The sequence below is a fragment of the Podarcis bocagei genome (genome assembly GCF_964188305.1).
Source record: "Podarcis bocagei genome assembly, chromosome: 10".
NCBI classification, from domain to species: domain Eukaryota; kingdom Metazoa; phylum Chordata; class Lepidosauria; order Squamata; family Lacertidae; genus Podarcis; species Podarcis bocagei.
Window position 1 is genome coordinate 57,861,625 of NC_138135.1, and position 22,903 is coordinate 57,884,527.

At 44.8% G+C, this 22,903-nt stretch overlaps 1 protein-coding gene and 1 long non-coding RNA gene across 3 annotated transcripts in view; both read left to right on the forward strand.

Moving 5' to 3' along the window:
- CAV1 (caveolin 1) overlaps positions 1-20,149 on the forward strand; it is a 30,411-nt gene extending 10,262 nt beyond the window's left edge. For both annotated transcript variants that reach the window (XM_081211289.1, XM_081211290.1), the window contains exon 3: positions 15,927-20,149. In XM_081211289.1, coding sequence (XP_081067415.1) covers positions 15,927-16,268 — 342 coding nt within the window. In that variant the 3' untranslated portion in view covers positions 16,269-20,149. The remainder of the gene's footprint in view (positions 1-15,926) is intronic.
- LOC308596375 lies at positions 11,872-14,121 on the forward strand. Its single transcript, XR_014012500.1, has 2 exons — positions 11,872-11,973; positions 12,081-14,121. It is a non-coding gene; the product is annotated as an uncharacterized lncRNA (long non-coding RNA).
- Positions 20,150-22,903: the final 2,754 nt, after the last annotated feature.

The following is a 22,903-nucleotide window of genomic DNA, read 5'->3' on the forward strand; positions in this document are numbered from 1 at the left end:
GATTATTCATGGACCTTAAAGTCCTCTGAGGGGCATACCAGGAGAGGCGGTCCCGTAAATAAGCAAAATAAATTAGGTGAAATAAGGTAAACATCCAAATGTGCTTGATTTGCACCCTCTCTATAGGTTGCACAAATCTTTAGTTCACTATTTCAGTTACATTTAGTTCACCGTGTTATTTTAATGGGCAGGTGGTGCACATATGGGTATTGTGTCCAGTATGCACTTCACGGTTCTGATGCTCTCCCATATGCATGTATTTGAAAATTCTGCCCATACCAAAGTAAATAGCAGCTGGGAAGGATCTTTGAATAAGCTTCTCTCTGTAATGCTGTTTCGCATATACAGAGAAAGAACTCCTGAAACATGTAGACATATACAATGCAGTCTGAAGTGGTACAGACTACAGTTTTACCATCTGATCAGGCTGTTTGTGAAGACTAAGCCAGACCCGAAAAATTTCTTTAAAAAAAAAAAAGTAATTTCAATATCCACTGTCGGAGAATTCCATTATTAGGACCAACCAAAATGTTACAAAATAGTGGGCAATTTTTTGATATCTCTGGAACTTCTGCAGAACTTAAAATGATTCGTAGCATTGTAGAGTTGGAGGGGACCCTGAAGATCATCTAGTCCAACCCCCTGCAATGAAGGAATATGCAGCTGTCCCATTTGGGGATCGAACCTGCAACCTTGGCATTATCAGCACCATGCTCTGTCCAACTGAGCTCCCTGTTTTGCGGCATTTTAGTTGTTCGTAAGAATGGATGTGTGGAATGGATGCCCAATCATAGATTTTTTGGGGGGAAGGGCAGATTTTTTTCTTACAACCTACTGTAAATTGCAATCCTACACATACCTAGCCTATTCATAAGTAAGCTCTATTGGGTTCAAGGAACTTACTCCCAAGTAACCGTGGACAGGATTAAAGCCTTAGTTTCCTTTGCCTTTTTACGTTCCTTACAAAATCATAATATATAGTTCCCAGAAGAGACACAAGTTGCTTTAGATATCAGCAGAATAAATACTCGCTTATTCTCCTGTTTTCCCCTTTGATTATAACCCCCAGTGTCAGTGAAAAGGCTTGAAATTTGCATTTTAAAAGCAGAAATTTAAAACAGGCATGATCTGACCCAACACCTGAGGATGGAGAACATAAAAAAAAGAATAAAGTATTGTACAATAAAAGCACAGCACGGCGCATAAAGGGTGTGTATCTGGGGGATAGGGAGGAACTGCAAAATCCTTTGCTACTCCAAGACTCTGGTAACAGTGGCTACACATCCTTACATGTACAAAGAATCTGCTAACGCCTGCAGAGTTTATGTGCACCGTTTATATATATTAGGATTTATGCCATAGTCTCTCTGCTTTTCCAATGCTTTCTTGTTCCTTCCCCAAGCACAGCCTCTCCCTACTCCCACACATGGCCTTTCTCTGAATCATTAAATGTAGCCCCGGACGCTTGTTGCTTCTTCGTATCCCTAATCACAGCCAGCTCTAGATTATGCCAGCCTCCTAAAACGATGGGGCAAAGTGAAAGAGGCCCTTGTGTGCGTTCCCTCCGGCAACTCCTACTCACGGTTGCCTGCAACTTGGTGCTTAACTTTGTTTCTGCGTGTTTTGGGTTGTGTTTGTTTTCATAAACTTAGGCTGCAACCCTGTGTTGTACTTACAAGGAAGTTAGGTGAGCACACCCTCCAACATTTCTCCAAAAAAAATAGGGACGTCCCATTCTGTAACAATAAGTTTACTATTTATACCCCACGCATCTTACTGGGTTGCCCCAGCCACTCTGGGCAGATACCAACATATATAAAAACATAATAAAACATTAAACATTAAAAAACTTCCCTGTACAGGATTGCCTTCAGATGGCTCGGGGGTTGGATAACTCCATACCTCCAACATTTCTCCAATGAAAGGAGGGACATCCTAAGGAAAAGTGGGACATTCCTGGATCAAATCAGAAACTGGGATGGCTTCTCTAAATCAGGGACGTCCCTGGAAATAGGGACACTTGGAGGGTCTGGCTCCAGGCATCAGACTCCAAGGCCCACACCAGACTTCACACATGGATACCGACGATCAAAAACATGTTTCTCAAGTGCGGCTAATTATTTGAGCCATCCACTTAAGCAGCTATTTCAGCAGTGTGGAATTCAACTCGCATCAGGATTAAACATATTCCAGATTCTTCGTCTGGAGATCCACATACCCAATAGGTATGTTGGCATCTGAGAGCGTTGCATTATTTGCACATCCAGCCAGATTTGGAATTTGTGTTTATTTGCGATGACTTAAAATGTCCAAAAGCAAAGTGGATACCTAAGCTGAAACAAGAGTTTCTGTCTGTATAACAGCAATTATTACAATTAACCATTTCCAACAGGACTTTAGCCCTTGCAGTTTAGCATTGCTATTGCCATGTTGGAATTATGGTTGTTGGGTGTGACCTTCCAGTGTTGATAATCAGCTGCGTAGTGTGGGAAGGGGCCACAGGAGCAGTTGCCCCGGGTGCAAAAGCGTTAGGGGGCACAAAATTTCAACACCCCGTGCTGCCTTAATATAGCTGCATGCTTCCATTGCTGGGTTCTGTTGAAAACGGCTTCTCCATGCAAACCAAGAAGCAACATCTCCAGGCAATGTGGCAACTCTTCTTTTCTTATCTCTGCAGCTGCGATCTCCTGGGTGATGCAGATGCTGTAAGGCAACTGAATGCGCACGTGTACTCCATCTGTTTACCTCCCTCCTACCCACCCCCTCCGCTCAGCCCCGGGCACTGGCAACCCATGCTACGCTACTGGTTTTCTCCTGTTTTTAGGGGGAATGCTTTAAGAAGCCTGTAAGGATGGCTGAGAAATAGAACATAAGCAGAAATCGTTTAATTGAATCCCCTTTCACACTCCCTTGCTCAGTATAGGGTATGTGAGATAATTGCAGCTTCTCTTCTCAGTAAAGGTAAAGGGACCCCTGACCGTTAGGTCCAGTCGCGGATGACTCTGGGGTTGTGGCGCTCATCTCGCTTTACTGGCCAAGGGAGCCGGCATACAGCGTCCGGGTCATGTGGCCAGCATGACTAAGCCACTTCTGGCGAACCAGAGCAGCGCACAGAAAAGCCGTTTACCTTCCCGCCAGAGCGGTACCTATTTATCTACTTGCACTTTGACGTGCTTTTGAACTGCTAGGTTGGCAGGAGCTGGGACTGAGCAACAGGAGCTCACCCTGTCACAGGGATTGGAATGCAAACCTTATCTCTGCAGGAGTTAGCAGAGATTTAAGTAGCTTGAGGCAGTGTACACAGTAGCAGCAGGTGGGGTTGTGTTGCCCTTCTAGCTTCCTAACACCGTGTGCTATTTTACTGAAAGGCAGAGCAGGGCGTTCAGCAAGGAATGACTTTCCCACTGCACCTTCATTGGCTCCCTGCTGCCTTCCCCTTCTGCCTCTCATTAAATAGCAGTGACACACAGTGCTGGGAAGCCCAGAAAGCAACACAACCCCACATGTGCAGCCCAGCTGGCCCCCACTGTTTCTCATTCTCTCTACCCCCGTTTTACCATCACAATGACCCTGTGAGGTAGGCTAGCCCGTGCTTGAAATGCAATCGGTGGGCACACCCCTAGCAGGCAAAGTTCTCTGTTATCCTGTAAGAATTGCATGCATCACCTAAAAGGGAAAAGGCGCTGCACTTGGCTTTATAGGCCCTGGATCATGGAATTGTAGAATTGGAGGGACCTTGAGGGTCATCTAGTCCAACCCCCTGCAACATAGAATTGTAGAATTCAAAGAGACCTTCCTGCAATGGGGGAATATGCAGCCATCTCATACGGGGATCGAACCTGCAACCTTGTCGTTCTCAGCACCACGCTCTAACCAGCTGAGCTATCCAGAGTCAGGTTACCACAAGGCCCTGGAGCCTGGACACATACAGAAATCATTTGCACATCCTCTACTGGCACTTCTCCATCACACACAGAGCCATCGCATCATGACAGGTTTTGAAGATTGTTTCCAAAATCCACCAACATCTCAGTTTCCCTGTATCAGGCCTTGGCCTAACTCTGACACAGGCTGCGGCTGTGGCCAGTTTCTGGCACAAACAGGCAAGGACCGGAAAGGCTAGAGACAGGCCAGCCAGACAAAGACCAGAGCACCAGGCACAAGTGCAGAGTGGAGCCAAACAGAAGGCCGAATTCCAAGATAGCAGTAGAGGGTTGGACCAGAAGCAGATGCAGGAAGGTGTAGCTCGGCAAATTGACCAGACCGATTCCAGCCAGCAAATGCACTTAAAGAGGGCGTGGAGCAGAGGCAGAGAGGGGAGTGGTGTGAGAATAGGGGGTGTGGCTTAGGGAGGGGATGTGGTCGGGAAAGACTTTCAACAGCCGGACAGGAAAACTTGGAGGATTGCAATGGCACCCTCCCCCCCCTCAAGCCTGATGTCCCCCACATCTGGTGTAGTTAATATGCATAAGTTGGGGTGCAGCTTACCATTATGAGCTCCCTTCCCATCATTGTGTGCATTCTCTGAACACACAATTTCCACCCAAAAAGTGCTTTAGGGCATTGCATGTGTGCATGTCGGTTTTCAAGGTTCTCACATATATTTTAAAAATCAGGTGATTTACTAATGTCCAGACATAGATTTGGAACTTCAGTTCACAGGCCATATTACAATATATTTCTATTTGTCTTTTTAGCTTTCATAAATCCAAGGATTCCTAAAATCACCTAAGCTCTGCTGACTCATTGATTGATGCAGAGGCCAGATCGGTAATATCTGTGGGCTGCTTGTTTTACTTTGGCACCCTGATAGAAAAGTGAGAATTTTATCTATCTTGGACGTTAAGAATTGTTCCTCAAGGAATGAACCAGCAGCGATGTTGATTAGCATCAAGGACTAATTTTGTTTATGCCTCGGTTTTTTTCAGCATAATTGAACCCTTATGTACTGGTTTTCACTTCACTGCCCATGCCCATGAGTCATAACACCGTAGGAAAATGTTTGCTTGCTATAGCTACGTGTAAACCATGTGCATAAAAGTCAAAACAGCAATTTATTGGGCAAGGCCAATGGCCCACCCAGGACAGTCTCCAAAAATGGCTTGTTGACATCCATCTGTCGAAGCATATGGTACCCATATTTCTGTCCAAGGGGAGTATATGCCACACACCCCTTTAGATACTATGCCAGAAGCCCAGAAAGTAGGTTGGTGTGCTCACACATCTGGTTTTCCCACTACAGCATAACATCCAGATCCAGCTTCAGTATTGGAGTCTGGAAAGCAACATTTAATGCCTGGGCTGTGTCTTGAATTCCAGCATGAAAGCACCTGCCACCAGTATTGGTAAAAAGCAAGACCACCGTTCCACTTCCTGTATGCATGCTTCTGCTCTGAGTATACAAGACAAAGATTGTCAGAGAGTTGTGCTCAGAGTAGAGGCTGCTGGGAAGGTCAGAAGAATAGGCATCCCTGATTGGCTTGGGGAGGTTGCAGCTATTCCCGCAGATTCCAGTTTGCTCACCATAGAATTTTCAGCACACATAGGCAAACTAGACTGAGGGCATCCTATAATGTCCTGTTTGCTCAACATGGCATCTATAGTCATGCACTAGTTTCCTTCCCCCTGCTCCTCACTTGCATGTAGAGCCAGTGTGGCGTAGTGGTTAGAGTGTTGGACTAGGACCTGGGAGACCCGTGTTCAAATCCCCACTCAGCCATGAAGCTCACTGGGTGACCTTGGGCCAGGCATTGCCTCTCAGCCTAGCGTAGCTCGCAGGGTTCTTGTGTGGATTAAATGAGGAGCAGGAGAACCATGTACACCACCTTGAACTCCTTGGAGAAGAAAGGTGTGCAATAAATAACTAAATAAATGCAGCAAGCCTTCAACCTACACAGGGGTTACGTTCTGGGGATCACGCCTAAAGCCAAAATAGAGTACAGTATAGCCAAAACATACTGGGTTAGTGGTGTCTGTAACCTGAAGCGTATGTAACCCAAGGTACCACTTTATAGCCAAAACATATTGGGTGCAGCGGCAGGTGGGATTACCAATCTTCCCCCCCTCCCCCTGACTTCCGCCCCCTTTTTAATTTAAAAAAAATATTTGCCAAGTCCGTAAAGCTGAATGCGCACGAATGTGTGTAAGTTGCGAACTTGCTGTAGATAAATAAATAAATGTTTTCAAAGGACCTTGGCCCTCTTCTCATATTCTTTTCCATGCACTGATTGAGTGGGAGAGGAGGAATTTCCCTGCATAATGGAAAGAGACAGTGAGGGTCTATGTGTCTCCATGGAGGCAGTGGATGCAATCTGCTCCCTTTTCACACATTCTATCCATGCATGGAAGGGAACATGCCTAAAGGAAAGTTTTATGAGGTCTGCATGTGTGATCTGGGACCAATCAAAAAGCAAGGTCACCATTCACATAGTAAGTAGAGTCTGTTTGCACAGCTGTAAGTCAGGATAGGGATGCGGGTGGCGCTGTGGGTTAAACCACAGAGCCTAGGACTTGCCGATCAGAAGCTCAGCGGTTCGAATCCCCGCGACAGGGTGAGCTCCTGTTGCTCGGTCCCTGTTCCTGCCAACCTAGCAGTTCGAAAGCACGAAGTTCAAGTAGATAAATAGGTACCACTCCGGCGGGAAGGTAAACGGCGTTTCTGTGCGCTGCTCTGGTTCACCAGAAGCGGCTTAGTCATGCTGGCTACATGACCCAGAAGCTGTACGCCGGCTCCCTCAGCCAATAAAGCGAGATGAGCACTGCAACCCCGAGTCAGCCACGACTGGACCTAATGATCAGGGGTCCCTTTACCTTTAAGTCAGGATAGCAGGTGTGATCCCAAATGCAAGCACCCCTCCAAATATTTCGCTGTACATACCATGTTACATTGAAAGAGCATGTGCCTTCCTAGTTTATGGATGTTCTGTGAATGAAAATGGGTACAGAAACAATACACAAGAGAATTCTACATTTGGACTTTATTTGTGCATGGCTAAAACAAGAACACATGACTGCATTTTTTGACCGATGCCACTGAAACAGAGATAAACTTGCTAACCTCAAAGTTCTCAGGACCTTCTACCTTCCAGGACATTTCTGTTAATGGCTTTAAACTCTAGACCTCACTTGAGAGACTAATATCTTCTAGGATGTAGGGTTCATGGGTTTCGGATGAATTACACGAAAGATAAATATGGCCCAAAGCTTTGTTTATATCTAGCGCGCTTTCTTAGTTTTCAGCAAAGTGCTGGCTGATAAGTTCAGCTTCTCAAAATAGGAAGGAGGAAAGATTCCATCACAGCTAAAGGTGAAAGTGCTGCATTCTTTGGTTGGTCTGTGCCTGTCAAATGCATACGCTAGGATTTATAAAGGACAGCAACAGAGCTGAAGTTATAAATGTCCCTTTATGCAGCGTGCATTTCAAGCACATGCACATGCCAAAGAATCCTGGGAATTGTAGATCTACAATTTCCCTCACCCTTAACAAACTACAGTCCCGGGTTATTTGGAGAGCTTTAAATGTGTGGTGCGAAGGCAGCCTATGACAAAATGCAATTTGGCTGCACCGTCTTTTAAGTCAGATATCACACCCCCTTCTTCAAATGAAAGAAGACCTTTTTTTGCAAATGACCATAAGGGAAAGTGCTCTTTGATGTCTAGCACTCTGAATTGAGTAGGTCAGTCTTCCCCAGCCTAGTTCACTCCAGAGTTTTTCGACTACATCTCCCATCAACCCCAGCCACATGGCTGCACCTATGTTGGGGGAAACCAGCATGCGGGATTAAATATTTAGCTAACTACACGCTACTTTAAATGTGCAGTGTGCAGCTTCATCAGGTCCCTGACCCCACATTTAATACTAAGCATGAGACTCCAGGATGCAGGGAAATGTAGATTTAACCCTCCCCTCCCCAAGTGTGATCCCAACGAAAATTGACCCTAGTGCATCCATTAGCACCATTTTCATCCGTATTGAAGCTGGGGAGGAAAGAGTTAAACTGCACTGCAGCCCGAATAAAAAGCAAAGGCTGCACTTAACTATTCTTTTAATAAAAAAATAAACCTGATGAAGCTGCATACTCTGCATTTATCCTAAAGTGTAGGCAAGTCAGCCTTGCCAAACAAATGCCCTCCATCTTGGCTGTGAGTCCTGGAAGACCTGCTCCCTGCTTTGCAGGCCTTTTTCCACCTGGCCTGAGGGGTTGGGGCCCTGAACGACTCCAGCTAGAAAAGCTGAGGCTGTTGGACAAGAATCCTGGATTTGGGGTGTCCCTTGGCAGGTTTTGTTTGATACGGTTTTGTGCTTCTTGATATTTTGTTTATTTGTTATTCTGACTACTTTGACGTTGGCCGGGATGTAACATTTTTTATGTTTTAAGCCGCCTCAAGCATGGCTTTAACTTTGGAAAGGCGGCATACAAATGAAACGATAGATTGATAAGTCGGGGTTACAACTCCCATCAGCTACAGCTAGCATTCACCTTGCTAAAATACAGTGGTACCTCGGGTTACATACACTTCAGGTTATATACGCTTCAGGTTACAGACTCCGCTAACCCAGAAATAGTGCTTCAGGTTAAGAACTTTGCTTCAGGATAAGAACAGAAATCCTGCTCTGGTGGCGCGGCGGCAGCAGGAGGCCCCATTAGCTAAAGTGGTGCTTCAGGTTAAGAACAGTTTCAGGTTAAGTACAGACCTCTGGAACGAATTAAGTACATAACCCAAGGTACCACTGTACCTCAATTGTGTGGTTGCGAGACAACACAGATCCACTGGATCTCTGGCTGCTTTTCCCTCTGCAGATGCTTCGGTCCAAAATCAATCCCACATTCTTCTCCTGCACTTGATACCTTTCGTAGATATGTGGGTGTTGACCTGTTGTGGTTCTCCATCTGCAGCGTTCCTTTGATAAGTTGAACATCCGGATGTCTGCTGGTTATGTGTATGTTCCAAAGGAAAGGGGAAATCTCTGTTCAGAAAAAAACCAGGCTCATTCCAGTACTTGCTCCACAATCTCTGTAGCTTTTGGCACCTCGTGGTAAGGCTCTTTGTTTCCTCTCAGTTCAGGCTTAATTTACAAGGTTCTCCAAATGATCCTTAATGGCTTTGTAATTATAAGAGCCTAAGAAAAAGCACCCCAACCCACTTCTCCCCTTTTAAGGAAAGTGAATCCATTCGCTGGTGGCATTCCAATTTTGATCTGTCTCCCCTGGCTGCCTGTTCCCTGCAACAAGACTTCCATGACTCATAGCTGTGGTCATTTTATGAGCAATGCATATTTGCTCCAAGTGAATTGTTTCAAAAAGGAAACTGAGCTCTATGGGAACACGAGTGTGATAAAATCTTTCCCTATTGTAATAATCTTATCTGTTTTCAGCCGTACAGTTTGGGTCATTAAGCATGTGAGGATGCATTATTTGCCCTTGAACATGACAGATTTTTATTATTTCCAGAAACAGCATCCTCCTCTGATGGTCCTATTTAACAATGAAGAATTTAAAACACACACAGAGTCATTCAGAGAATGGTGGTGATTTTAATGGAAGCCATGGTTGGGGGAACCTTTAGCACTGAATTTTTCCTGGACTACAACTCCCGTCATCCTTGACCATTCGCCATGCTTTCTGGGGCTGATGGGAGTTAGAGTCCATCTACCTCTGGAGAGTCACATGTTCCCCATCTGTGATGTAAATTTAGAGATAAAGGCAGACATCAACAAACGGTATGAATTAATTCACCGATAATCAGAGACCTCAGGGAAACAGGGATTCCTAATATAATTTTAATCAGCACTACTTTCTCTGAAGGGACACGGGTGGCGCTGTGGGCCTAGGGCTTGCCGATCAGAAGGTCGGCGGTTCGAATCCCTGCAATGGGGTGAGCTCCCGTTGCTCGGTCCCTGCTCCTGCCCACCTAGCAGTTCGAAAGCACGTCAAAGTGCAAGTAGATAAATAGGTACCGCTCTGGCGGGAAGGTAAACGGCATTTCTGTGCACTGCTCTGATTCGCCAAAAGAGGCTTAGTCATGCTGGCCACATGACCCGGAAGCTGTACGCCGGCTCCCTCAGCCAATAAAGCGGGATGAGCGCCACAACCCCAGAATCGGCCACGACTGGACCTAATGGTCAGGGGTCTCTTTACCTTTACCTTATTTCCTCTGAAACTAAGATTAATCATGATGGCATGGTGGAAGATAACATTTTGCAAACATTTAACAGTGCACTCCTGTACACATCTACTCAGGAGTAAGGCCCATTCAGGGCAGAGGGGCTTAATCCCAGGTATATAGGATTGGAGCTTTAAGAAGGATTAATTTCCTCCACCCACCCAGAACCCAGGGAGGCTATTTATCTTTTCTCCATCCAACTTCCAAAAAGGCTAAGGCTCCTCTACTTACTTAGAAAGGGGAAATTGCAGCAGGAGTAAACTTGCATAGCAAGCTTGGTAGTAATATCTAGGACCTAACCGCTAGGAGCAATAGCAGTGTGGTAGAGAGGCAGGACGCACCCTTTTCCCTTTGGGATTTTACTTCAGAAATCCCAGTAAGGTTTGCTACTTAATTACATTGCAAAGGCACCACTCTGTATATTTTACAAAGATTTCTAAATCCCAACACCTTGAAGACTACAGCTGAATTCAAGAGAGCATGACTAATTGCAACTGCGCAAGAATTCCCAGCATCGAAATATTCCTCTCTTTGACATACCTTCCCTGTTCACTTTATAATGCATAGGCATGCTGGTCTTCAACAAAAATTCAAACTTTCCTTAAACTTCTGCAGCTTTCTGGTGGATCTTTCCCCCCCAAGACTCAGAGGCCTTTATTTTGGCTGCAGTCCTAAACACACTTCTACAGGAGAAAGTTCTATTAAGATCAGAGGGTTTTGCTTCCAATAGAACAAATTTAGGATTGTGCTGCATATTTATTATTTTTTTTAAAAAAAAAACCCACACACACACTCAGTCATTTGAGCAATGGGCCCATATGCAAAACTAAGCTTTAATATTTCTTATAACAAACGTGAACAAAAGCTGTTGTACAAGTGGCATTACCAAATTGAATGGTAGGAAGCCAACCAGTATTGAGATCAGGAAATGGGTTGTGGATGAAGAAGAGATGATCATACCGTTTAAAAACCTTGACCCCAGCAAAAGGTTTTTATGGAGTGTGTTGTTGTTGTTGTTGTTTACCTTGCTCAATTTAGAGTGAGGAGAGAGAGAAAGCTTCATTTTCTCCACATTTTCAAGCTGACCAACTTGATTTTCACCCTCTGGATGAATGCACAAACTGGAACACATTCGAATTTCACACTTCTTGAAGTTTTGCGGTACAGTTCTCAGCTTGAAGAATCACCAAAATGCATTCATAAGTTTATTTTAAGAATAAAACATGTTTAGTAATGCATACATTGATATGAATGTAGATTTTTATATGGACTTTTCAAAAAAAAGATCACAGACTAATGCAGAAATGGGATGGAAGAGACACATGCAAAACAGCATTTCAAATGAGTTGTGCTCATTCCGCGACATTTCCTGGAAGCTGCAGAATCAACAAATTCCCCTGTGTACATGTACTATTAAGGAACAGGTGTCTGCCTACCTCTGAGCATGAGCAGCATGCAATTAAGCAGCTATTAAGTTTTTAATAGCTACTTGGAAAATTGATTGGAAATGGAACTCAAAAACGACCAAGCAGAAGTATATGCCATTTCTCTGGAGTGGTGGTTAAAGAACTAGATAAGGAATAGGACTCGGGCATGTTGTTGTTGTTGTTGTTGTTGTTGTTGTCATTGTTAGAATTAGAATTTAGAATTGCCTTCCACATATATGCCCCAAGGCAATTAACAGACATAATCTTAAAAACGGTTGAAATACACACACACACACACACACACACACACACACCATGAACTACATGGTATATAAAGGAACTAAGTATTTAATACTTCTGTGCCTGGGAACACAATACAGTGGTACCTTGGGTTACAGATGCTTTAGGTTACATACGCTTCAGGTTACAGACTCCGCTAACCCAGAAATAGTACCTCGGGTTAAGAACTTTGCTTCAGGATGAGAACAGAAGCTTCTTTTTACTACTCTCATGTCTTTGCCCCATCCAGCTGTTCTGACTGAAATGCTCTGTTCTGCTTTGGATGGTAGAGAACTGAACTAGATCATTGCCTGCAGTTTGACACCACTTATCTAAACTGACGCCAAAAACAGTGACCTACCATATGCATTAAGGATTTGATGACAGGTCCATCAAGCTTTCTTCAGCAGGGCCATCATGGAATGATATCATGATGTACAGTATTGGGGTGACAGGGGGGACCTGACTAACTGTATTGGCTTTGTCCCTCTAGATGAGTTAAGATGTCATTATGATAGCATAAAATGCTTTGAAAGCATCCCCAAGAGCCTTCAGTTGGAGGCTTTTTGCAGGACTTCATCCCAGCGCCTAGTAATAATAATCAGCATTTTTACTGAGGTCAACACATGAACCTAGAATGAGTCTTAGCCTACAATACCCTTCCATAGGTCCTCAACCCCTCAGATATATCATCACAGTGACTAAATTTATTGCACACATTTATTGTGCAGTGTACAAACTGAATTTTTGTTTTTTTAAAGCTTGCCACTGGCACTAACTCTGCCTTCACACACATTCACACACTCTTATACAAATGCAACACACACAATATTTCAGAAGTGGCCTAACATAGTGATGGATTTGTCTACTAGATTTGTCGCTGCTACATGTAATAGCGTGTACGGTTCACACCTTCAAGACTAACCACTGTGGACATCAACCAAGTTTATACAGACTTTTGAGTCTTTATTGTTGAATCTGCTTATTGGGGAGAAATCAGGTTGCATTCCCACAAAGCCTATTCATCAAATGTCTTGAAGTCTGTAATGCTCAGAAGAAATAATTACCATTCTGTTAGCGATAGAATCCTGTTTCAGAATAATAGGTGGGATATCAAGGTTTATTCTAGATTGCCATGTTTGTTGAAAGGTAAGCGATAAGGGAGGTAAATAATTGTCTAGGACATGTAAGCTGTATTTGCCACAGAATTGCTATTCAGCTCCTTCCAGGGCTGTTTTGGGGAAATAGGAAGATCCCCAGCAGAAGCTTTCTGGAACTCTGAGGTCTGAAAGCCCTGCTTTCTGACCTCAGCTGCTGTGAAAATGCCTTTAGCTCAGATGGTAGAGCATGAGACTCTTAATTTCAGGGTTGTGGGTTCAACCCCCATGTTGGGTGAAAGATTCCTGCATAGCAGGGGGTCATTAATTTTTTTTTTTTTTTTTTGGCGTGTGTGTGTTGGAGCCTCAATGGAAAGGAGGCAGAAAAGCCTGCGTGTTTTCTCTGAATCCATGCATAGTTCAGTGGATCTGAGCCTCTGTGTTTCCTTTTTCTTGACGTACTTCCCCTATTTGGTTATTTTGGCGGCAATAAATATCCTGTGCTGTGGATTATATCAAAAGATGCGTTCGTGCGATATGTGGATGAGCTATTTTGTTTCAAGATGTTTCTGTGAATTTTCTCGCAGAAAGAAATGTTATGACAGACTCTGTAGATATTTTGGCATTTCTGAAATATGTACTCCTTTGGAAACCTTTTTTCTTTTCTTGGTTAGAAAAAAGGACTCAAGAACCCCTCAAAGGGTAGATCTTCCTAGTGGCCAAACTACATGTAACTTGCAAGTAAGCTGGACCCTGAAGTTTGAAAGGACCAGAACAAAAGCCATTTCATGACAGAATACACTGGGGCTATGTACACACCACACCTTTAAAGTACATGCAAAGCACACAGTTTCCCTCAAAGAATTCTGGGAACTGTAGTTTACCCCTCACAGAGTTACAGTTCCCAGCAAGTCTTAACATACTACAGTGCCCCAATTCTTTGAGGGAAAGAATGTGCCTCTAATGCACTTCAACAGCATAGTGTACACACAGCCTAGTACTACAATAAATGAAATGAACTATCCAGTGCTTTCTTCTGGGGCGACGCAGGGGTACGCATACCCCCAAACATTTTGTAAATATAAGTTTGGCCTCATCGAGAGGCAGTATTTCAATATGAGTAGGAAAATGAGAGTACTCCTAAACATTTTTTTAGGGGGAAAAAGCACTGAAACTATCAAATGCACATATACTTTGAACACTTATGGCATGCCACAAGCTGTTTGCATTGAATCCAATACAGCAGGGGTGAGGAATCTCAGGTCCAGGGGCCAGATGTGGTCTTCTAGGCTACTTACTCTGAGTCTTGGGATTCTCCTTAGGCTGCATCTCCTTTCTTTGGGCCATGCCCCTCACTGCCTCTCTTCTGTGCCCTCCTTGAGTGCTTTGGCCTGGCTGAGGCATAGGCAAACTCGGCCCTCCAGATGTTTTGGGACTACAACTCCCATCATCCCTAGCTAACAGGACCAGTGGTCAGGGATGATGGGAGTTGTAGTCCCAAAACATCTGGAGGGCCGAGTTTGCCTATGCCTGCCCTGGCTGGCCTGTGTCCTTGGGTGGTGATGATGCCTTCTACTTTCCTGGAAGGCGGATGGGAGAGATGAAGGTGCGTCTCCACCCCCACCGTTCTACCTGGACACTGAGGTCCAGCTCCAAGGGCCTTCTGGCAGTTCCCTCCCTGCAAGAAGCCAAGTTACAGGGAACCAGGCAGAGGGCCTTCTTGGTAGTGGCACCCACCCTGTGGAATGCCCTCCCACCAGATGTCAAAGAGAACAACAACTACCAGACTTTTAGAAGACATCTTAAGGCAGCCCTGTTTAGGGAAACTTTTAATGTTTGATGCATTACTGTATTTTAATATTTTGTTGGAAGCTGCCCAGAGTGGCTGGAGAAGCCCAGCCAGATGGGCGGGGTATAAATTATTATTATTATTATTATTATTATTATTATTATTATTATTATTATTGCATAGGCCCCTCTGGTTTTGACACGAAGTGGTCACATCCATTGCTATGACTACCTTTTGCTTCTGGCTCCACCCTTCACTGGCATGTGCCCCCTGAAAGAAAAGATTCCTTACCCCTGCGATGCCATAAAAATGCTGGTCATAAAACAGCAACAAATGCTCACTTTAAGCCAAAATAGAAAGCCTAGCCAAGATGCAGTGGTGGTTGATATCCATTGGTGGATTGGTGGTAGTCTCTGTGGGAGTATATTGTATTTAATTATGGGGTATCAGAGTTTTTGGGGGGTTAACCAGGCTGGGATAGCTGGAATAGCAGGCTTGTTGGTTTTGAATGTCTGATGTAGATTTTTTTTCAATTTCGTTGTTCTGTATGGGACAACGACAATAAAGATTATTGTATTGTATTATGGAAAGCAGGATGGCCAACTGTAGATGGAGGCAGAGCCAATAACAGGTGGACCAAACTAATTATAACTTTGTCCCCATCCCCATGCTTGCTTGGGGCAAAACAAATTAAGGCAGAGGAAGCAGACAATCAGAGCCACGCTCTGGACTGGATGCAAGTAAGAAAGCAGATGGACTTGGAGGAAGAAAGTCTGAGCTTGATGGGGGGCAGTGCTAGTGTTTGGTACAAACGTCAGAAATTGCTCAGATTATGGCTGATTTGTGACTCAAAGCGCAGCAGCTGAAAAAGCAAACTAACTTTCTGCATCCCACCCAGCCACCCACCTCTGCTTGCATATAGGCAAGACAAGATGGTAAGCCATCGTAAAGGCTGCCATGGTCCTCCGAATCTTTTCCCTAGTGCCAGCACCTCAACTCCATCTCCTGTGCCTCTTTTAAAACACGAGTGCTGTGTTGATATAGGTTACTCTGGATATCAAGTTGCATAGCTGTTACCTTTATTTGTCAGATTTGATGGCTTGAATAGGTGCAGGCTTGGTTGTCGATTTTCGATTTCCCTTCTCAACTTATGTCACCTTTCATCTGCAGATTGACTTCGAAGACGTGATTGCCGAACCTGAGGGGACCCATAGTTTCGATGGGGTCTGGAAGGCAAGCTTCACCACCTTCACTGTGACAAAATACTGGTTTTATCGCTTACTGTCTGCCCTCTTTGGCATCCCCATGGCTCTCATCTGGGGCATCTACTTTGCCATTCTGTCCTTCCTCCACATCTGGGCAGTGGTGCCCTGCATCAGGAGCTACTTGATTGAGATCCAGTGCATCGGCCGAGTCTATTCTATCTGCATCCACACCTTCTGCGACCCGCTCTACGAGGCTATTGGCAAAGTGTTCAGCTCTATCAGAGCAACAGTACGGAAAGAAGCATAACTGACGTTTCGAGGAGCCTGAAGGGAGGGTCTTCTCCCCTCCCCTCCATTTTTTTTTTTTTGGTGCCAGTCCCAAGGCTACATCAACGATGAACAAAGCAACTGGCACACGCCATCTAATGAAGCAACCAACCTGAGTGCAGCAAAGAATCACTTGCCCAAATCTCCCCCCTACTTAATCTCTCCTGGAATTATATCTTCCCTTCTTTTTTCAGGAGGGATCTGCATATTTTTTTAAAGGCCAAATATAAAAATTGCTGCTCTCCCATTCCTAGCTACCTATTGTTTTGCTGACCCTTTGACGAACTGACTCATGTTCTGCTTACCCTTTGCGTTCATTTGTTGCAAGTTCAGTTCACAGCGCTATAAAATAAAGAACCGAAACATTGCTTTCCAGCGCTATAACGCTGCCCTTGATTTTACTGTGAGCGACAAAAAAATAAAAAGGATCTAAAAGCTATTGCAGCATAATGGACGTGACAAACTGGCAGATTTTAAAAGAATGTTCTTTTTTCAGATGTATTGTCTGTCGACTGTAGCGCTTTACTGTAGTGGGCCACATCTAACTGCTACACACAGATAGATCTAAGTAAATAACTAATATATATATATATATATGGTGAAGAGAGAGAGACACAGAGAGAAAACAAATGCCTTCAGGATAGCGCCTTCAACCCAGGCAGCTGTCCCTGCCCACAAGATGCTACAGCTGTTGCTTCGCCTTTGATTTGTTTTTGTGGTTCCTCCTGACAGATTCATTGCAGATTTTTATCGCATGTCACTAAAAGGGGCCACCTTAGTGCCTTTGAATATGGAACCATTCGTCTAACCCAATGGCATGAATTCCATATTGGTGGATCTTGCATGTGACACACTAGATCTGCCCGGGATCGAATGTGCAGCTTCGCAAGAATGCACCACACATGCTTCAGCATCAAGGTGTGGTTCCGGCCGATGTCAATAGCCAAGGTCAGAATCCAAGCCAGAAATGCATTGTGGATTTGTTTTCTGGAACAGGGGTCCCCATGTAAAACCAGCAAATGTTCTACGGCGCTGCCTGTACCGAAGGATAATTTATCGCCCAAGCTACTATTAACTGCATGCCAAAGTACTCTTTTCAGCAACACGTGCAAGAAAAGGTTCCAAGAGGATACGGCGACAGTACAGCGGAGGGACGAGGTGTGTCCAGCTCCTGCAGTCATGACAACTACGAACTGGGTTTGGAAGGGTGTTTTGGTTTGGTTTGTTTGTACAAGGGGCTCTCTTTAAAATCCCCTCTTCAGCCAAGGTCAGCATGTTGCTGGTCCATTCACGCTTTGCTTACTTCACACTAATCCACCGCAAGAGTGGCTTTAGCATTATGTACTACATTGTGATTCCGCCCCCCCTTCCCACCCCCACTAAGCTGAGTTGTACACATCAATCAGGAAGTCTTCATTGAGGTAATTTGTGTGAAATTGTCAGTGACCGGGGGGGGGGGGGGGCAGGGACAGAAATAAAGCCTCTGCAACATGATGTTGTGCTATGACCAGCTTGGAGATTTTGCCCTCGCCGTGAATGTTAACTGTGGTGAGAAGGTATCTTATTCAGCCTTGCAAGAAATCTGTTTGTTGCTGCTGCTTTTTAAAAAAATAGCTGTGAGGTGGAGTTAACTGGGATAAACTTCCTTAAGTATCCAAACTGAGGAATTCTAAAGCCTGAGCTTCTTTTTGCTGGGGGTCATTCCCAGTGAACGGCTTGTTTGCAACCTTGCATAAAGTCTGTAGCAGCTTCCAGATGGCAGCCAAGCATTATTAGTGATAATACCTTGCATAGTTCTTGATGCAATATGAATGCTTCAACATTTTTAAAAAACAGTACAATCCTAAACATGTTACTTAGAAGTGGGCCCCATTAAGTTCGTTGGGACCAAGACATTCCACTGCTGAAAGTGGAGTCTGAATCTCGCCTCCTGGCCAGCCCTGCTAAGGCCAACTTTGGCTGCAGACACCAGTCCCTGCCTTCGTTTATCCCCCAGCCCAGTGTGTCATTTGAATCAGGTTGCTCTGCTCCTGTGCAAAACTGCACCTGTAGTCAACCAGCACTGCCCAGCTTGCAATATACAGGCAGCTTTCATCGCTAGGGCTTACTGGAGACCACTCTCAGTTTTCTTTTCTGAAAGTGGTTTCCCCATCATTTTCACAGGGTGTCTACATGCACATTGCCATGGCAGCCGAAGTCAGGGCAGCCCAGGCTATGCAGCTGATTTCACTGATCTTCCAGGTGCCATGAAGACTGGACTCTAGTGCACAGATAGTCAACCCAGTGCCCTCCAGATGTTGTCGGATTCCATCTCCCATCAGCCTTGGCCAGTATGGCCAATGGCCAGGGGTGCTGGAAGTTGAAGCCCAGCAACACCATGAAGCAGGGGGGCCAACTTGAATAAAATATTGGGGGGCACAGGTAAGCCCCAACCTGCATAATCAATCACATGAGATGGTGCACACACATTATTTGAATGGCACTTCCCATCAACTTGGGGAGGGGCGAAGATCCCACAGCTCCTAGGAGTTGGCTCCTATGTCATGAAGGCACCATGTCAACGATCGTTACTCAGCCAATGTGGCCTTTGTGGTGTCCATTTTATCACACAATGGACGGATCTCTGCATCTTTCCAAAAGGCAAGGATTCCTGCTTGAAGGAAATCACATTTCCCCAGCACTCAACCAGGAATATTCTGTTGCTGGGGAAATGCAGCTCTATCTCAGACAAGCGAGTTTATTGCAGTAAGGGGATGTTCAAGTTTTCTGACAGGAAACACTATTTTAATAGCTTTTTTAAAAGCCTTACATTTCGTTTTCATTTTTACACAACCTCGAGCACGTTCCCACTGTTATTTAAATAGTGGAATTCGCTTTGTCTTTTTAACTTAAAATCAGTGAGTAGTGCACTAGGAAAGGTGCTGTTCTCCAACAGGTGCAGTGCCATTTCATGGGGTAACCATATTTTGTTCATCACTTGGAAAAGACAGGCTGTAATCTCAACTCTTGTTTTCCTGGAAGGAAGCCCCATTGAATTCGATAGGACTTAACTTCTGAGTAGACATGGTCAGGATTGTACTGTTGGTGGTTGGATACTAGGGCTCCAATCCTGTACCTGCTTACTCAGGAGTAACCCCACTGAACTCAGTGGGGTGAACTCAGTGCAACTACTACATGTCGAGGACTGTCCTGTGATGCCCAAGCCAACTTGCATCTGGTTGCAAGGATGCTAAAGCTTCTACATATTTATATGCATTTTGTTCATGAAGGCCCGGGCTGTGCTTGTTTGCCACAAAACCTTGTTAAGTTAGCAGTGGCAGAGAAAATATAGTCAACTTTTACTCAGGATGCAAGTCACTGCCGAAGCCGATGAGAAAATGCCAATGAATTTCCTGTAATACTAAATAACTTCTGCAGAGTTGTTTTAACAGGTCTATAAAAATTAGGAAGAAGTTTTGAGGGATCCCTTATTTTTGGCACATAAATTGCAAGCCTAGTAGTTATTTCTCTCTTCTTGCATTTAAAACAAACACTGGTCTGGCTATAGTTTTACATTTTTACTATGTACATAAGCGAGAGTGTACTATTAGATATATATTTTTGCAGTATTGAGACACACCTTTGGTGATAATGAAAACAAGATCTTATTTTGTCTTTACCTAAGGAAAATCACTTTGAAATTGATTGCATAAACTCTGTACCCAGAAAAAGTTCCCAAATGCAAATACATTGCTGATCCAAGATATTTACATAGCTATTGTATGCTTACAAAGTATAATAACTGACACATTTTTTTTTTTAATTCTGCATGTTCTACAGCCAAGGCTACAATCTGCACAATAAAAGCCGTTTTAATAGAAACTTTTGCCTGAATACTTATTTCCTCAAAATATCTGCTTGCAAACAAAAGTTTAACATAAAGCCTACTGTGGGAAGGGAAAGCCAATCCATCGAAAACTCCATACAGTGGCGCTATCAAGCTTTGCCCTAGCATTGACAGCTAGTGGTTTAAAACCTCCGCAGCCATGTTTTGCCCTCCCCATACAATTCCTCCTGCGAGTGACACAATATCATCCTATCCCATTTCTCTTAGGGGAGCTTATTCTACATTCATTCAAGGCAAATGGCAGCAAGGAGCTCTGTACCACTGACTATTTCAGAAGCTTTAGAAGCACCTCTTCACCATTTGCAAAACACCAACATTTTTGGGAGTCTACTCTGTTACTGCCAGACTGTTTTATTGGGTACATAAGAGCAGCTGCGTGAGTTCGCCCTGTTCCCCACCCTAAATCTCTCTTGGCAATCCGTCAATCGCTCAAACATTTTGTTTGCTGCTCAAATATTTGTCCTTTATCTTTCATGGTGGTGAATGCAAAGTTAAAAGACATCACTTTGAGCAGACACCTGAATGATGTGACAAACATCCAGCAGATTCTTTGACTAAGCTAGCTTAACACTGCTGTGTCTAGAACTTTATTCTTGAACGCACCAACTATAGGGAGTAAATTTCATTGAAAATGAGCAGAATTTAGGGCTTATCCACACTCACCTTTCACCCCTCACTTTCCAAGCAGAGGTCTGCATTTTAACTCTCTATGTATGAGCGTTTGGGGGGATTTTGCCCACAAAAACCCACAATTTAAAGCTGAATTGGAGTAAACATCAATTCAGATTTTCCATGGGGGGAAATCTTAGGTATAATTTTGATTGTTACTCATCCTATCTGTTTTCTATCTACCATTCTCCTTCACTGGAAGTTTTTAAGCAGAGCTTAGATGGCCATCTGTCATGGATGCTTTAGTTGAGATTCCTGCATTGCAGGTAGTTGGACTAGACCTTGAGGTCTCTTCCAACTCTACAAATCCATGATCTATGTGTACAGTTTCCTTGGCCCATTGTCTTTTGCCTTCTCCTTCTCAAAAATGTTTATGCTACCTCTACAATGACTGCCCTTGGGTCAGTGTGCAATCAGCCAGATGAAGATCAATTAACTTTGTGTAGGGGAGGACAGAAGATAAACCTGTTCACTGAAAGCAGAGACCAGATGTTAAAATAGCACATCCCATGGGATACAAGGTGAGTCATTTCCCCTAAAGCAGTGTTTCCCAACCAGTGTTCCCCGGCACACTAGTGTGCCGTGAGACGTTGGCTGGTGTGCCGTGGGAGGGAGGCGGGCGAGTCGGGCGGTGAGAGGCGGCGGCGGCGAGGATCCGCGTCGAGCCGGGGGCAGCTCCGCGGTGGTGGTGCCGAGCGGCGGGGCAGCGCGTGCAAAAGGGAGGAGCGCGAGACAGCGGAGGAGGAGGAGGCCGGCATGTCCGGGCAGCAGCAGCAACAGCAGCAGCAGCAACTCCCGGCGACGGCTCCTCAAGCCCCGCCGCCGCTGCCTCCTCCGCCCGCTATCGCCGCCACCACCACAACAGCCGCCGCCGCCTCAGTTGCCGCCGTCCCTCAGTCCCTCGCTCTGCTGCCTCCTCCCCCCCCACCCCCAAAGCTTGGAGGTTCCCCGGCAAGGGGGAGGGAAAAAACTTTCACTTTCGTGCGTCCCTCCCGGCGTGACGCTGCGCGCTGACGTCACGGGGCTGTAATGGTGGTGTGCCGCGAGATTTTTTTCATTAAACAGGTGTGCCGTTGCCCAAAAAAGGTAGGGAAACACTGCCCTAAAGCATGTGTGTGTGGGGGGGTGGAATTTAAGATCAGCATGGGCAGAAGAGAGTGCAGAATCCTTCCTATACTTGTATTTTTCCTTCCACAATGTTTCCCCACTACTGCAATGCACTCTACATGGCGCTACCTTTGAAGGTGACCCAGAAACTACAACTAATCCAGAATGTGGCAGCTAGATTGGTGACTGGGAGCGGCCGCCGAGACCATATAACACCGATCTTGAAAGACCTACACTGGCTCCCAGTACGTTTCCAAGCACAATTCAAAGTGTTGGTGCTGACCTTTAAAGCCCTAAACGGCCTCGGTCCAGTATTCCTGAAGGAGCATCTCCACCCCCATCGTTCAGCCCGGACACTGAGGTCCAGCTCCGAGGGCCTTCTGGCAGTTCCCTCCCTGCGAGAAGTGAGGTTACAGGGAACCAGGTAGAGGGCCTTCCTGGTAGTGGCGCCCACCCTGTGGAATGCCCTCCCATCAGATATCAAGGAAATAAACGATATCTGACTTTTAGAAGACATCTTAAGGCAGCCCTGTTTAGATAAGTTTTTAACATTTGATGTTTTATCGTGTTTTTAATATAAATTATGTTGGGAGCTGCCCAGAGTGGCTGGGGAAACCCAGCCAATTGGATGGGGTATAAATAATAAATTTATATTAATTAATTAATTAATTAATAACAGCCATGGAGCCAAGTTAGCAATCCTGCTCTGGTGCAATGTAATAAATGTTGATGTAGCATTTACCTTGGCTCCATTAAAGTCACGAATGCAAATTTTGCGCAGGAATGGGGAAACCATTGATGTCCACACCACCTGCCTTTTAAAAAATATTATTCCTTAATTGTTGTGTGATGACAGCCTGAAACTCATCACTGGAATTATTCCCTCTCTTAGCAATGATCAGGGTTGAGTGCCAATCTTTAATGCACCTGAAACAATGCTACCAACATACAAG